Source organism: Dermacentor albipictus, chromosome 7 (assembly GCF_038994185.2).
Source record: "Dermacentor albipictus isolate Rhodes 1998 colony chromosome 7, USDA_Dalb.pri_finalv2, whole genome shotgun sequence".
Classification (NCBI taxonomy): Eukaryota; Metazoa; Arthropoda; class Arachnida; order Ixodida; family Ixodidae; genus Dermacentor; species Dermacentor albipictus.
The window spans coordinates 124,498,943-124,514,614 of record NC_091827.1 but is presented as its reverse complement, the minus strand read 5'-3'; the positions used below and the strand labels follow the sequence as shown (position 1 = coordinate 124,514,614).

General features: G+C 48.3%; 1 protein-coding gene across 4 annotated transcripts in view; it reads left to right on the top strand.

The window, feature by feature from the left end:
• The window catches only part of LOC139048149 (nuclear exosome regulator NRDE2), a 297,571-nt gene that overhangs the window by 113,980 nt on the left and 167,919 nt on the right, over positions 1-15,672 (top strand). For all 4 annotated transcript variants that reach the window (XM_070522677.1, XM_070522676.1, XM_070522675.1 and 1 more), the window contains 2 exons: positions 953-1,160; positions 7,041-7,137. In XM_070522677.1, coding sequence (XP_070378778.1) covers positions 953-1,160; positions 7,041-7,137 — 305 coding nt within the window. The remainder of the gene's footprint in view (positions 1-952; positions 1,161-7,040; positions 7,138-15,672) is intronic.

Here is a 15,672-nt window from a genome sequence, read left to right as displayed (position 1 = left end):
TATTGTTCGCAATTGTTAGCGCACGTGCAAGAGTAAGCTGTAAGTGCTTTCTAGAAGTAGGCGTTCCCGAAGAACATGGTTTCGCATTTTCGCTACAAGTTGGTCACAAATGAAATTGTCAACTTGCTCACCGAAGTCGCAACTCAATGCGAGCTTGCGTAACGCTGAGACAAAGACTGCTTTGGTCTCCCCAAGCAGTTGGATGCGCTGTCTGAACCTTCGCCGCTCCACGACGACGTTCATTTTAAAAGTGAATTAAGCATCCAACATAGCCAGTGCTGCATCGTACTCGTCGCTCGTGCCGCCTTTATCCTTTTCCTTGGCATGCGGCATCGACAGTTTCTTCTCCGGTGATGCATAGTACAAGCATTGGCCTTCAGTACCCAAAGAGTGCAATAGCAAGGATTTACGACGCGCAGGTGGGTCACTACCCAATGCCAGGAGATAATTCTTGAAAAGGCCGTGGCACTGCGTCCAAGGAATGGCGGGCTTTCCGGGCCTCAGCAGGAACTCGGGTGGTTGATGTAGGCTCATTGCTTCCGCTTTCAGTCACGTCACGCCTCGTCGCCAACTGTTGTATCCGTCGTGCCTGCCCGACTACGCTGCGGGCGCTGGAAAACCGCAGAGTGAACCACCAGCCCGTACCTCAAACAACCTCTTCTTTTATTAGCCGTGTTGAGCATATATATGAAGGTGCATGTGTCAGCTGACGTGATAAGGCGCGCGCCTAGTGCCACCTAGGTTATATAAACACAACTGCTGAATACCACAAATGAAAAATATATTACAGGAGAATAGATTTGTCATGAAGGTTTTAATTCCACAGAATCTTTATTCATGCTGCTGTGACTGCATTATATTACAGTCAAAAACAAGCCACACTCCCCATATCCACAGACAGTGGTGCCAATTTTTCCTCATAGTAGCACTGTAATGATTGTCTCCCGCACAGGGCTCGCTGCACGGGGCAGCGAGGAGCTGCAGCCCACGACCGAAGTGCTGCCCCTTCTGTGTCCGGAGGCAGCGGACAAGCACCGTTCACTGACCGATCGACTGCGTGACGCACCGGAGGACGAGCGCGCCTGGCTGGACTTGGCGGCCTTCCAGGACGAGTACGTGGCAGCCATGGAGGAAGCCTCTGGGGTGTGCCGCACACTCGGGTCAGTACCGCAGTTTCTGGGCAGGATCCAGGCCAACAGTCATCATCATTGATTTGACATGCGACCGCTTCCATAGTGTCGCCTGGACCCTGTGGTGCACTTTAACTGCAGCTCTGCTTTTGCAGGCTCTGCATAAGTTGTGCGCTTGACATATTTGCATGGTGCTTATTTTTCAGAAATAGCAAAAGCGTACTGTACTGTACCTTGAACTTTTTTTGAAAGTTAATCCAGTTTGCCCCGCAACCACTGTCGTGTCTATAATAGAAGCATTTCCTTGCTTTCTCATGTCAGCCTTTCCCCCCACCCTCCTTCTATGGGAGCTGTCTCTTCTCCCCCCTCTTCTCTACAGTTCTCTCTACATCCCCTCTGGACGCTCATGTTAGTAGAAAGGTAAGCGCTGCGGTTTCTGCAATGCTTTTGAGGGGGGTCACGAATAAGTACAGCTGTCAAGAGGCTATTGTGGTGATGCCCAGGGAGCTCCAGAGGGCATTGTCCACATTTGACGCACTGGGGGCCCAAATGAGTTTCTTGCATCGCCTTTCCTCTCTGCCTTGTTCCTGTCATGTATACACACGCTCTGAACCATCCCCCGATGCGGTGTGCCAGACAGCAGCAGCAGCAGTGGGAAAGTTGAAGGAAGAGACAAAGAATGCTTCGCTTTAAAAGGCTGTTCTAAGTTGTCGGCTTGTTCATATCGACTGCAGCATGAAGGTCTCTTTGAGCTATGTCCAGTTACTCTTGTATTGAAGTCAAGGGTCTGAAGAAATCTCGTCTGATCGGGAAGAATCATTATGAAAACAGGAAACAGATGCCCGCCATTGTGAAAACTTCTTTTTTTTTTCTTAAATGATGTTTCAACCCCCCCCCCCCCCCCCCAGAAGCCTTGCTCACAGTGAAGGGCGAAACAGGAAGGGAACAAGCTTACATGCACTTGAGTAAATGACATAAAGTGTGGGCATAGATTGGATTAAAATTTCTGTCGTTACGATTCAAAGTGCATGCCGTTGTCTGGATATGAAGCGGCTAATGATAATGCCGTTGACTCAGACGTATCTCACTTGTTAGGACACGGGCTGATGCAGGCACAGTCCCAGCCTATCTGGTAATTCATAGATTCAGCAGGTTCTCTGTAAGGGCACTGGAGGCCACGTGGTTTTGTTTAGGTCATATTGATGCTCCTTGAGTTGTCTTTCAAAGTTCCCGTGTTCACCAATGTGTTTGCAGTTGCACTGCGCATAGGGGATAGCATACACACGACACCAGGGAACTCCTAACGTGACAGACAGTTCTTAACCAGGGTGTCTACTAACCGGGAAAACCGGGCATTCTCAGGGATTTTGAATAGTCTGGAAATACTCGGGGAAAACTCGGGGAATTTGGGCATCGATCAAGGAGAATTAGCTGTAATTTTAGAAAGGGAACGAAAGTCGCGGTAACGCTGGCTCAAGTAACAGAGAGGAATCGTAACAAATGGTCTTTGATGCCGTGTCGACGCCTTGAGGAGTTGCCATTGTGCAGTCAACGACCGACTCTCCGGACGTGTGATAGTTTGGACGACTTTGCGGCACCACCACGTACCCCATAAGGTCTATGTATTAGAATGTCTGAAATTTCAGACGCGAGAACCTTTCGCTGTCCGACTGCCCGGACTTTTTGCCGTGACTGCAGGTCCGAAACGGCATTAATCAAAGCCACCACCATTGATCTTGATTAGCTGGCCGCCTCGAACTGGCACTCTTGCATGCAGATCCGCTGGCAGCCGTTGCCACCACCGCGGCAACGCGAGGCCGAGCTGCTTCGACGTTCTCTATTAGGCTTCTTGCCGTTCGGTGCCGTGTTTTTCATTCAGCATTGGCACCGACTCCGTCATTGTGGTCCTCGCGATTGGCTTCGAAGCTCGGAAAGCACGGCACGTTGCATAATGCCGGTTCCCGAAAGTCAGCTTCGCCTCACTACAGAAATGTTACGCGGTGAAGCATTTGCGAAAGTATTGCGGTGAAGCATAACAAGTTTGGGAAGGGGCAATTGTCACAGGACACAGTACGAGCACCGATATGCCTAATAAGTGTGCTGGCAGTCCTTCAGAGTTTTTTTCGGACAGTCCTTCACAGTTTTTTCGGATGTGTCTGTGGTGATTTTAAGCATTTAACCCTTTGAGGGTCGATTTTTTTCGCCATACGCGACTGCCCAGGGTCGATTTTTTTTTATTGCAGATTCCAATTCTTCCAAGAGACCTATTTCGAAAAAAATTACCGTAGCTTTTCTAGGGTGACCGTAAAGTGAGGAAAAAACATTTTGTATTGGTATATATGTACCCTTTTATTCATGAATAATAACAACAAAAAAGGAAATAAACTTGTAAGAAATAAAAATTTGATGCATTGTTATAGTTCAAGGCTTGGAACATGCGCACATGAGAATATTTGGCAACTCTGAAATGTTCCTGCTCTTATTTACATCTATAGCATAATCGAACCGCGTAGGTGAGTGCACTCAAGAAAACTGTGTGGTTGTGTGCCCGTCAAAAAAGTGAAACGTGTGACAATTTTCCATTAAACTTCATCTTATCGCCAACCAGAGGCAATTGGATATTGCGAATCTCCCCCTGAAAAAAAAAAGAGGAAAGGAAACCCATGCACGGCGGCATCCTTATTATGCTCACCTCTCTGAGCACTAAACGAGTGAGAAACAGGTTAAGTGATTATTAACGAGATAGCCATCAGTTTCGCGAGCGCAAGAAGCCGAGACCATCCACGGAACAAAACCCAAACTGCGAACCGCATGCACGCGCATCAATGTGTGAGCAGTAGTATACAGACGTGCTGAAGCAAACTAACTCTAAAACAAACCATGCAACAAAAAGTGAGAGAGGGAAGTGCGAGAAAAAAATTCAGAATACTCATTTCATAAAGCATTGAAAATTCACTTGTGGTGAACAGCCTGTTAGTAATGAATTACCTTTATCGACAACGAACCGTGTTTTGCTTTTTACACTTTACATTATTTATCACCGTCTAGTACTTAATTTGTTTTATGTATATTTCTCTCTATAATGATGTTCTAATGAAGTTATGTATTCTCGTTGTAGCAGTGTACTAGGTTAAAAAATAAATAAATAAGATGGGTAAGACAGGCAAAAGAAGGGCAAGTGCTTGGTAGCGGAATCCACTGCCCCGTTTCAAAAAGGAACGCTCATTGGCGGTGATAATTTGGAGTGGCGCCCTCTCGCGTGTGACGTCATGGCCAGGACGCCACTCGCTGCGGCTCGCGGCTAGGCTGCCGTGCGCGCTCATTCTCTCCATACAAGTATGGGGTGTGGGTGGCTCGAGCCATACTTATCGAGGGTTATGTCGGCTTCTTTCTGCTGCCATGCCACAGTTTCTTCTTCAAAAGTGCGTGAGTCGAGAAAATTTGCGGATCGGATATTGCAAGCTATGTAGCATTGAAGGGGTCTACCGGTTTTACAATGCGTATACGTGCCATACCTGTCCATAAATTTTGCATAAAAAGAATGTCTGCAAATTCAAAGTGTGAAGTTGTGTATGATGCTTTGCTAAACACTTAACATTCCCTTAGTATTTAGCTATGAGAGACATGGCATTTTACATGGAAGAAAAACCTTGGTAATTGACATCAACATGTTATCTGTGTTGGAAATACACTGCCCAGTGAAGCTGTCATCATGATTCTTATTATTTTGGTGAGTTGTTCTAGTCAAATATTGCCGTTTATTAATGCTTAAAAGAAACAGTTAGGCACGCATTTCTTAAGAAAAAGTGTGCCGCTACTTTCACCTCTCTGAAACAAGCCTCCAAAAAACGAATTGCTCATGGCTGCTAACACGACGGTGCATCATGTAGAGTATATACTTAGTTCACAAATACCATAATAGCAATCACCTGAGAGAAAAGTTTTGTGGTTAAGATCGAGAGCCAATCAATTGCAAGCGATGAAATGTTTCATGATGGCCCTCTGTAGCCTTTATCGACAATATTGCACACCACTCAAGCAGCGGTAGCAACCGACTGTCAGTATGACGAGGCATGCATTGTTGGCGAAACCCATCAGTTCACTACAACTTCGAATTGAAAACATAAAACAGTTTTTTACATTTTTTTACTGTGCCAATTGGAATGCCTAAAGTATTCTTGAGGCACTACAGTGCAGCTTAAAGTGCCTAGAAAAGTAAAATTCAAGCACCTCCAGCCTCACCATGTCTCAATCAAGCGTTGTTTAATTATACGAACGGAGAACTGTTCGCTTCTTCAGTACATAAAAGAGAACCTCCCAAACCTTCCTAAAGATAACACCACAAGCCTTACATATTTCACTTGATTTTTTACCCTCCACCGGGGAATTATGAGATCTTCAATATGTCCCATACTACTAAAGATTGCCACTTCTTTCTGGCTACGGCCACGGCCATATGGCTACGGCCATACGGTCCGAAAGGCTTACTTCACTAAAGAATTTCGGCCGAGCAGCCTGTGTCAGTTGCCAAACAGATTCGCCATGTATATTCCTCAAGTAACAAGCACCAGTGAATTTCTCAAGTGAGTTGAATGTGTAGCATGGAAAAGGGAATATATATTGGTACATTCCTTTTCGTATTCTGCAAATAGCTGTAAGCCTCCATTAGCTTTACTTGAAATTACTGCCATTTAAAATAAACACGTGAGGAACCGCCTAATTTTTAGAAGCAGGTAAAGAAGCAAGTGGTGCTTGTAGAATCTAAACTGCAGTGTTAGTTAAGTCCTCGTGTTACTGCCAAGCGTTTCTGTGAAGAAATGCAAAAATTCGATGTCGTATTATGAACTACTCGTCTTGAGCAAACCTGTTTTAGCAGATTAAAATCAAGGTAACTGTTGTAGAAGTGATATTGTCACGTGGTCGTGACATCAAAGAACATAGTAGCAATACTGTGAAGGACAAAACTAACTTTTATTGGGCGAACCTGTGCCCACAAAAACAGGATACACTTATAGCACAACGATAGCGGCGAACACAGTTGGCGATAGTCGGAAATCTTATCAGCTGGTCAAGCGCGTCGGCTTTTATACAGCAGTCGTCGAATGTTCCAGACTAATAGTTCGGGCCCGCATGCCTTCCACAAAGTTCTACACCATTCGCATCACGCGATGAGATCAGATAAATAAGGTTCGGCGACAACAGACAGCCGGGTAGAAGCATCGATAACTTTCCAGAAACTTCAGATACATGCAGGTGCGTCCCGCGCTGTGCGATTACATTTGTTAGGCGGCGAAACGTGGTCGCCCTATACAGATAAGTACATGTGTCAATATATAGCCAGTGTTTGTGGTGTACTTGTTGCACCGCGGCAGGTATGGTATCATAACTGGATTCTTATATGCTATGTTTTTGCGGTTGTCGATCCACACATGGAAAAACACGCAATGGGCTGGTCTTCGCTTCTTTGGCTGGCACTGTAGCATTGCCTTTGAGAAGCTGCATTGTCGTCTAAGGAATAAGCTAAATTTTTGCGAACAAAGACGTCGTAAAAATATATTTTAGACGACTGCCGTAAGTGTACACGCAGATGGAATGAGGGCGAACAAATGAAATGACCACATAAGACGGCTGAACACCGCCCGAACTGTAGCAGACGACAGGCGCGAGTCCGTACCCTGACATCACGCGAGCGGCGCTTACAGCGCCCCTGTAGTTTGTTCTTGGAGCTAATAGCATCCATCCGCCTAGCAGCTAGTCGACGCCACAACCGGACAAGTCGTGGCCTGGCCCCAAGCCCGTGGATGACGTAGTAGCTGGTGGCAGTGCCTGTTCAGTGTACTGTTGTGCATCCTATGCCTTGCCATTATTTGCATGGTCCCAGCCTAATCTCGAGTGGCGCTTTTCTTGCAGGCGAGCAAAGGCGATTCGTGAGAAGAAGCTGCAGGTGCTGGAGCAGGGCCTTCTCAGGACAAAGGGCTCAGTGCCTCTACACTTGCAGAAGATACAGGTTAGATACATCACATAATGGCAGCGTCCTCTTTTTCACTGTAAGAACATGATCTTGTGAGCTTTTTGTGATACATTCATTCCTATTTCAAACACAGAATTTTTAATGGGGTCTGCTCTTTCTCTTCACATATATATACATATATATATTGTAGCGGGTAATATGCATGTGGCACTGTAGTTGTAGTGGGTAATATGCATGTGGCACTGTGCGGACTGCCACCGCTGCGGCGCGAGACACGAGCGCGGGTTGTTGGTGCGAAGCGCTAGGACTCGTATCTAGAGCTACTTGCGATCCCTCGAACGAGCTACATAAACCCCACTTCATTTGGTGGAGGTGCGGGGTAACCTCAAAAACTGGAACTCCGAAGCAGGACGCTACCGACTGCTGCGACCATGCCTGACGAAACCACCCAGGAAGATGCACCCCAGCCTCCGACGGTCATCGTTTCCAGTGCATTGCGCCAGCGTGATCCTGCCATCTTTAGCGGCACCGATGATCATGACGTGGAGGATTGGTTGTCATCTTACGAAAGGGTGAGCCAGCATAACAAGTGGGACGACGTCACAAAGTTGCACAATGTGCTGTTTTACTTAACCGGCGTCGCGAACCTCTGGTTCCGAAACCACGAACACGATTTCACAACGTGGAGCAGATTCAAGACAAGTTTCACAGAAGTGTTCGGGCGCCCCGCTGTGCGCAAGCTTCGCGCAGAACAATGCTTACGGGGGCGCGCGCAACATCACGGTGAAACGTTCACAAGTTACATCGAAGATGTCATTGACCTGTGTAAGCGCGTGAATCCGTCAATGGCGGAACAGGACAAGATAAAACACATTATGAAAGGCATTGATGAGGACGCATTTCAAATGTTGCTAGCGAAGGATCCGCGTACGGTGGCCGAAGTTATCAACTTGTGCCAAAGTTTTGACGAGCTACGGAAACAACGCATCTTAGCTCGGCGCCCACCGCCTACGGAAGATTCGTTAGCAGCATTGGTTATTGGCGACAACCACGCAACTTTGCTGACGCAAATAAAAGAATTTGTGCGCGAGGAGGTCGCGCGACAGCTCTCGATTTTGCCGACCACGGAGAAGCCTTCTCAATATTTGGCTCCAGCGATCCGACAGGTAATTCAAGAGCAAGTGACCGAAGCTCTTCCACCTCCGTGTCAGCCGGCTCCCGTGGCCGCGCCTCTGACGTATGCTGAAGCCGCTGCACGGGCGCCTCGTCTGCCGGGATTCTCTCCTCCGCCTTCAGCGCCTCTCCAGCCGGTGTTCTCTCATCCGCCCTCGCCTCGCCAGCAGGTCGCTCCCTTTTTCAGCGCACAGCAGCAAGGCACAAATCCTTGGCGTACTCCTGACAACCGCCCAATATGCTATGCCTGCGGTACACCGGGGCATGTAGCGCGCTTCTGCCGCCGGCGCTTGCCGGCCTTCGTGGGCACCGCGCGACCACCCAGCTCCGGATTCCGACCATACCGTATGCCTCAGCGACCACCATCGGAAGTCTACGCTGCTGATGACATACCAGCACCGCAGTCACAGCTCTACAATACTCGTCGCTCGCCTTCCCCTCGTCGGCGCTCACTCTCACCCATGCGTCGTAGGCCCAGTGCCAGTACTACTGAGGCGGAAAACTGATTTCCGCAGTTCCTGAGGCACGAACTGCGTCATCGTCGGAACATCAAAGTCCTCGTTTTTCCCCCGCTAACGTTATTGAAGTGTCTGTTGATAGCATCAAATGTCTTGCCCTCGTCGATACAGGTGCTGCTGTATCTGTGATTAGTGAGAAACTTTGCCGTAAATTACGGAAAGTGACCATGATGCCTTCGGTATTATTGCTTAGAACAGCCAGTGCACAGCAAGTTCAGCCAGTCGCTATGTGCACTGCCAGGGTGTTGATTCGAGACATTTTGTATCCGATTGATTTCTTTGTGCTAACTTGTTGCTCCCACGATGTGATTCTCGGTTGGGATTTTCTGTCGCGCCATCACGCCGTCATTGACTGTGCACGTGCTGAGGTTCAGTTCTCCGTTCTGTGCGATATGCCATCTCACGACGTTAAAGTTCATGATGTTACCAGGATCTGTGTAGCTTCCGATACTGACCTTCCCCCTCACAGCGCGGTATTTGTCCCTCTTTCATGCGCATCGCTTGCCGAAGCGACGGTCATGTTTTCACCCGCTGCCGTCTTCATTCGCCGCCAGCCTATATTGTTGCCTTTCGCTCTCCTCACGGTGCACCATGGGGCTGCAGAAATACTGATTTCTAACCCAAATTCGTACACTTTGGCTTTGCACTGTGGCGAGACTATTGGTACCATCCAGACTGTGGACGCTGACGTTATTGTGCATTTCCCTGTTCCCGACGACGTGGATACTGCCAACGTAACAGCACTGGCACCCCATGTGCCATCTAACCGAGTACCACCGGATGTTTTTTGTCGCTCTATTGCCGCTGACCTCGAGCCGACACAACGTGAGCGGCTTATTACTCTTTTAAATGATTTTCACGCCTCTTTTGACTGCAACCAAGCATCATTAGGCCGCACAAGTACCGTCTCTCACCACATTGATACGGGACATCACGCACCATTACGCCAGCGTCCGTACCGCGTGTCATCCACCGAGCGTCGTGTCATCGCCGAGCAAGTTGAAGACATGCTTGAACGTGGTGTTATCAAGCCATCCTGCAGCCCTTGGTCATCTCCTGTAGTACTCATTAAGAAAAAAGATGGCTCGATTCGTTTCTGTGTGGACTATCGTCGCCTCAACAAGATTACACGAAAAGATGTCTATCCTCTACCGCGCATAGATGACGCCTTAGATTGTCTTCATGGTGCCGAATTCTTTTCTTCTTTGGACTTGCGATCGGGCTATTGGCAAGTGCCAGTGGATGAATCCGACCGCTCCAAGACAGCTTTTATTACGCCTGATGGCCTGTATGAGTTTACCGTAATGCCATTCGGCCTCTGCAATGCACCCGCGACATTCGAAAGGATGATGGACAATCTTCTACGAGGCCTCAAATGGAAGACATGCTTATGTTATTTAGACGACGTGGTAGTTTTCTCCCCTGATTTCACCACTCACCTCTCTCGTCTACGCGAAGTCCTTACTTGCCTTACCACCGCCGGCCTTCAACTTAACTTGAAAAAGTGCCGCTTCGGAGCCCGCCAGCTGACCATACTTGGCCATGTCGTGTCCAAAGACGGCGTCCTTCCCGACCCTGACAAACTTCGTGCTGTCACAGAATTTCCGCGGCCGACTACAGTGAAAGAGCTCCGCAGTTTCGTTGGTCTTTGCTCTTATTTTCGCCGCTTTGTGCGCAATTTTGCCTGCATCATCGCTCCCCTGACGAAGCTCCTGGCTGGCTCTGGTGACCTTCGCGACTGGACTCCGGCGTGTGACCAAGCCTTCACCACTTTGCGTCGTCGGCTTACCTCACCGCCTGTTCTACGCCACTACGACCCGAGTGCACCGACTGAAGTTCATACCGACGCCAGCGGCGTTGGTCTTGGGGCCGTCCTTGCACAACGGAAGCCTGGCTTTGCAGAATATGTGGTTGCATATGCGAGTCGTGCTCTCACGAAGGCAGAATCCAATTATTCTGTCACGGAAAAAGAATGTTTAGCTATTGTTTGGGCCCTAAACAAATTTCGCCCTTACTTGTATGGCCGTCCGTTCGACGTTGTGACAGACCACCACGCGCTCTGCTGGCTTGCGTCACTGAAAGACCCGTCGGGGCGTCTTGGACGTTGGGCTCTTCGGATCCAAGAATTTGACATTCGCGTCATTTATCGATCCGGGCGCCAACATTCTGATGCAGATGCGCTCTCCCGTGCGCCCATGCGATCCGACGAAAGGCCACCTTCATCCACAGAGTGCCCGGTTGCTACGCTTGCTGTTACTGACATGCCGTCTGAACAGAGAAAAGATCCGTGGATTGTTTCTCTTATTGACATTCTTAGCAGTTCTTCAACGTCTACATGCCCTCGAGCCATTCGTCGCCAAGCCACCCACTTCGTGCTACGGGACGCCATCTTGTACCGCCGAAACTATCAGCCCGACGGTCGCAAATGGCTACTAGTCATCCCTCGCCATTTGCGTTCCGACGTATGCACGTATTTCCATGCAGACCCACAACAAGCTCATGCTGGCGTCCTGAAAACCTACGAGCGGCTCCGCCAGCGGTACTACTGGCGCGGCATGTATTCTTATGTCCGCAAATACATTCGGTCATGTGCAGCCTGTCAGCGACGCAAGACATCTTCTCATACGACAGGCCCTCTGCAACCTTTACCGTGTCCTGCACGTCCTTTTGATCGGGTTGGCATCGACCTTTATGGGCCTCTTCCATGCAGCGCTACCGGAAATCGTTGGATAATTGTCGCAGTAGACCACCTGACAAGATATGCTGAGACTGCTGCACTTGCTTCGGCTGCTGCTCGCGACGTCGCCGCATTCATCTTACGGCATTTCGTCTTACGGCACGGCGCACCGCGAGAACTGCTCAGTGACCGAGGCCGCGTCTTCTTGTCCGAAGTTATTAATGAGCTACTCGCCGCGTGCCGCACTATTCACCGCACCGCTACGGCGTATCACCCACAAACTAACGGTCTAACGGAACGATTCAACCGCACCCTTGGGGACATGCTCACCATGTATGTTGCGTCGGATCATTCCAATTGGGACGATGTCCTCCCTTTTGTGACGTACGCATACAATACCGCCGTTCAGGCTACCACAGGCTTCTCACCATTTTTCCTTCTTTATGGGCGTGAACCATCCACTACCCTCGACACCGTACTACCATATCACCCGGATGCCTCTGAATTCACCCCTCTTTCCGAAGTTGCTCGCCATGCTGAAGAGTGCCGCCAACTGGCTCGCTCGTTCACGTCGGATACCCAAGGAATCCGCAAAGATCGCCACGACAACGATCAGCCCACACAGTCCTTCGCCGTGGACTCTCACGTCTGGCTTCGGCTGCCCTTCCAAGCTCCAGGCCTTAGCCCAAAGCTTGCCCCGAAATATCAAGGTCCGTACCGGATCGTCGCGTGTACTTCGCCTGTGAATTATGTGGTCGAACCGGTGACGCCATCTTCGGACAAACGCCGCCGTGGCCGCGAGACTGTTCACGTCAGCCGCCTGAAGCCGTACCACGACCCCCTTATCGTATCATCGCCTTAGGTCGCCAGGATGGCTCCTCTTCGCCCCGGGGGAAGTTGTAGCGGGTAATATGCATGTGGCACTGTAGTTGTAGTGGGTAATATGCATGTGGCACTGTGCGGACTGCCACCGCTGCGGCGCGAGACACGAGCGCGGGTTGTTGGTGCGAAGCGCTAGGACTCGTATCTAGAGCTACTTGCGATCCCTCGAACGAGCTACATAAACCCCACTTCATATATATATATATATATATATATATATATATATATATATATGTGTGTGTGTGTGTGTGTGTGTGTGTGTGTGTGTGTGTGTGTGTGTGTGTGTGTGTGTGTGTAATTTCTGAAACTAGGCTTTCTGTGCGGTCCAAAATTTTGTTACAATTGGCCGTTAATGTTGTGAAATTGAATGGGAAATGCACAAACCTTGTGCGTTAGTGAAAATTTCATCTGCTGCATTGGTGTAACTTGCAAGTGATTGTCTTTGCTCAAATGCTCAGTGAAAATACCAGCCAAGTAAGCCAATGTAGGCTGTAGTTTTACTTCAGTGCACTCAAGTTCAATTATTAATACAACAGGTCGCTGACCAATGTCAAAAAGTGAAGCTTGACATTTTGGGATTTGCACAGATCCCTTGTTGACAACTCTCACACTCATCATCATTCATCTCACACTTACAATGCACACTCATCCCAGGGTTTGAGAATACATGTTTTTCAGATTGTCCTGCAGTATTGAGCATGTTATCTGTGGTTTGGTTAACCAGTGATTCCATATGTAGCCTTGCCGATATGTTCCTCTGTGAGAATGGCCTTTGCCTTGTTCCAGTTTAGTGCGTATTTTGAGCATCGTGTACACTGGCATTTGATTCTGCGTTGGAATCTGAACCTGTCAACGCTTAACGCTAGAACGTTATCTAGTCAGGCGAGTCTAGCAGTGCTATTGGAAGAACTTAAGGGCAGTAAATGGGATATAATAGGACTCAGTGAAGTTAGGAGGACTAAGAAAGCATATACAGTGCTGAAAAGCGGGCACGTCCTGTGCTACTGGGGCTTAGCGGAGAGACGAGAACTAGGAGTCGAATTCCTGATTAATAAGTGTATAGCTGATAACTTACAAGAATTCTATAGCATTGACGGGACGGTCGCAGGTCTTGTTGTGAAACTTAATGAGAGTTACAAAATGAAGGTCGTACGGGTCTACGCCCCTACATCCAGTCATGATGACCAGGAAGTCGAAAGCTTCTATGAAGATGTGGAGTCGGCAATGGGTAAAGTCAAAACAAAATACACCATACTGATGGGCGACTTCAATCCCAGGGTAGGCAAGAAGCAGGCTGGGGACAAGTCAGTGGGGGAATATGGCATAGGCTCTAGGAATAGCAGGGGAGAGTTATTAGTAGAGTTTGCAAAACAGAATAATATGCGGATAATGAATACCTTCTTCCGCAAGCAGGATAGCAGAAACTGGACGTGGAGGAGCCCGAATGGCGAGACTAGAAATGAAATAGACTTCATACTTTGCGCTAACCCTGCCATCATACAAGATGTGGACATGTTCGGCAAGGTGTGCTTCAGTCACCATAGGATGGTAAGAACTCAAATTTTTCTCCTCGACTTGAAAAGGGAATGGAAGAAACTGGTACATAAGAAGCCAATCAATGCCTTAGTGTTGAAGATATGAATGACAATCTTATGGGCATCATTAAGGAGTGTGCAATAGAAGTCGGTGGTAACTCCGTTATACAGGATGCCAGTAAGCTATCGCAGGCGACGAAAGATCTGATCAAGAAATGCCAATGTATGAAAGCCTCTAACCCTACAGCTAGAATAGAACTGGCAGAACTTTCCAAGTTAATCAACAAGCGTGAGACAGCTGACATAACGAAGTATAATATGGATAGAATCGAACATGCTCTCAGGAACGGAGGAAGCCTAAAAACAGTGAAGAAGAAATAGGAATTGGCAAGAATCAGATGTATGCGTTAAGAGACAAAGCCGGCAATATCATTACTAGTATAGATGAGATAGTTCAAGTGGCTGAGGAGTTCTATAGAGATTTATACAGTACCAGTGGCACGCACGACGATAATGGAAGAGAAAATAGTCTAGAGGAATTCGAAATCCCACAGGTAACGCCGGAAGTAAAGAAAGCCTTGGGAGCTATGCCAAGGGGGAAGGCAGCTGGGGAGGATCAGGTAACAGCAGATTTGTTGAAGGATAGTGGTCAGGTTGTTCCAGAAAAACTGGCCCCCCTGTATACGCAATGCCTCATGACTTCGAGCGTACCGGAATCTTGGAAGAACGCTAACATAATCCTAATCGATAAGAAAGGGGACGCCAATGACTTGAAAAATTATAGACCGATCAGCTTACTGTCCGTTGCCTGCAAAGTATTTACTAAGGTAATCGCAAATAGAATCAGGGACCTTAGACTTTTTTAAACCAAAGGGCCAGGCAGGATTCCGTAAAGGCTACTCAACTATAGACCATATTCACACTATCAACCAGGTGATAGAGAAATGTGCAGAATATAACCAACCCTTATATATAGCTTTCATTGATTACGAGAAAGCGTTTGATTCAGTCGAAACATCAGCAGTCACGGAGGCATTACAGAATCAGGGTGTAGACGAGCCGTATGTAAAAATACTGAAAGATATCTATAGCGGCTCCACAGCCACCGTAGTCCTCCATAAAGGAAGGAACAAAATCCTAATAAAGAAAGGCGTCAGACAGGAAAATACGATCTCTCCAATGCTATTCACAGCGTGTTGACAGGAGGTATTCAGAGACCTGGATTGGGAAGAATTGGGGATAAGAGTTAATGGAAAATACCTTAGTAACTTGCGATTCGCTGATGATATTGCCTTGCTTAGTAACTCAGGCGACCAATTGCAATGCATGCTCACAGACCTGGAGAAGCAAAGCAGAAGGGTGGGTCTAAAAATGAATCTGCAGAAAGCTAAAGTAATGTTTAACAGTCTTGGAAGAGAACAGCAGTTTACAATAGGTAGTGAGGCACTGGAAGTGGTAAAGGAATATATCTACTTAGGACAGGTAGTGACCGCGGATCCGGATCGTGAGACTGAAATAATCAGAAGAAAAACTGGAGGACGCTTAAGTTTCGCCTTCAAGAGTGGAACGCGACAGCGTTCCCGTCGACCCGCCAAGGGATGTAAGACAGTGGGCTTCGGCGCAGCGACTACGCGCCCCGCATCGGACGCGGTGAGCGTCGAGCAACGCAGCGTTCGGCGCGGCAACGAAATGTGCGCCTGAGCAAGCGACGCACGCCTCCAAGGCAACACCGCATTCACTAGAGGCGCGTTTGTACCGCTTTGAAGCATGGAACCCGTGGCTCAGT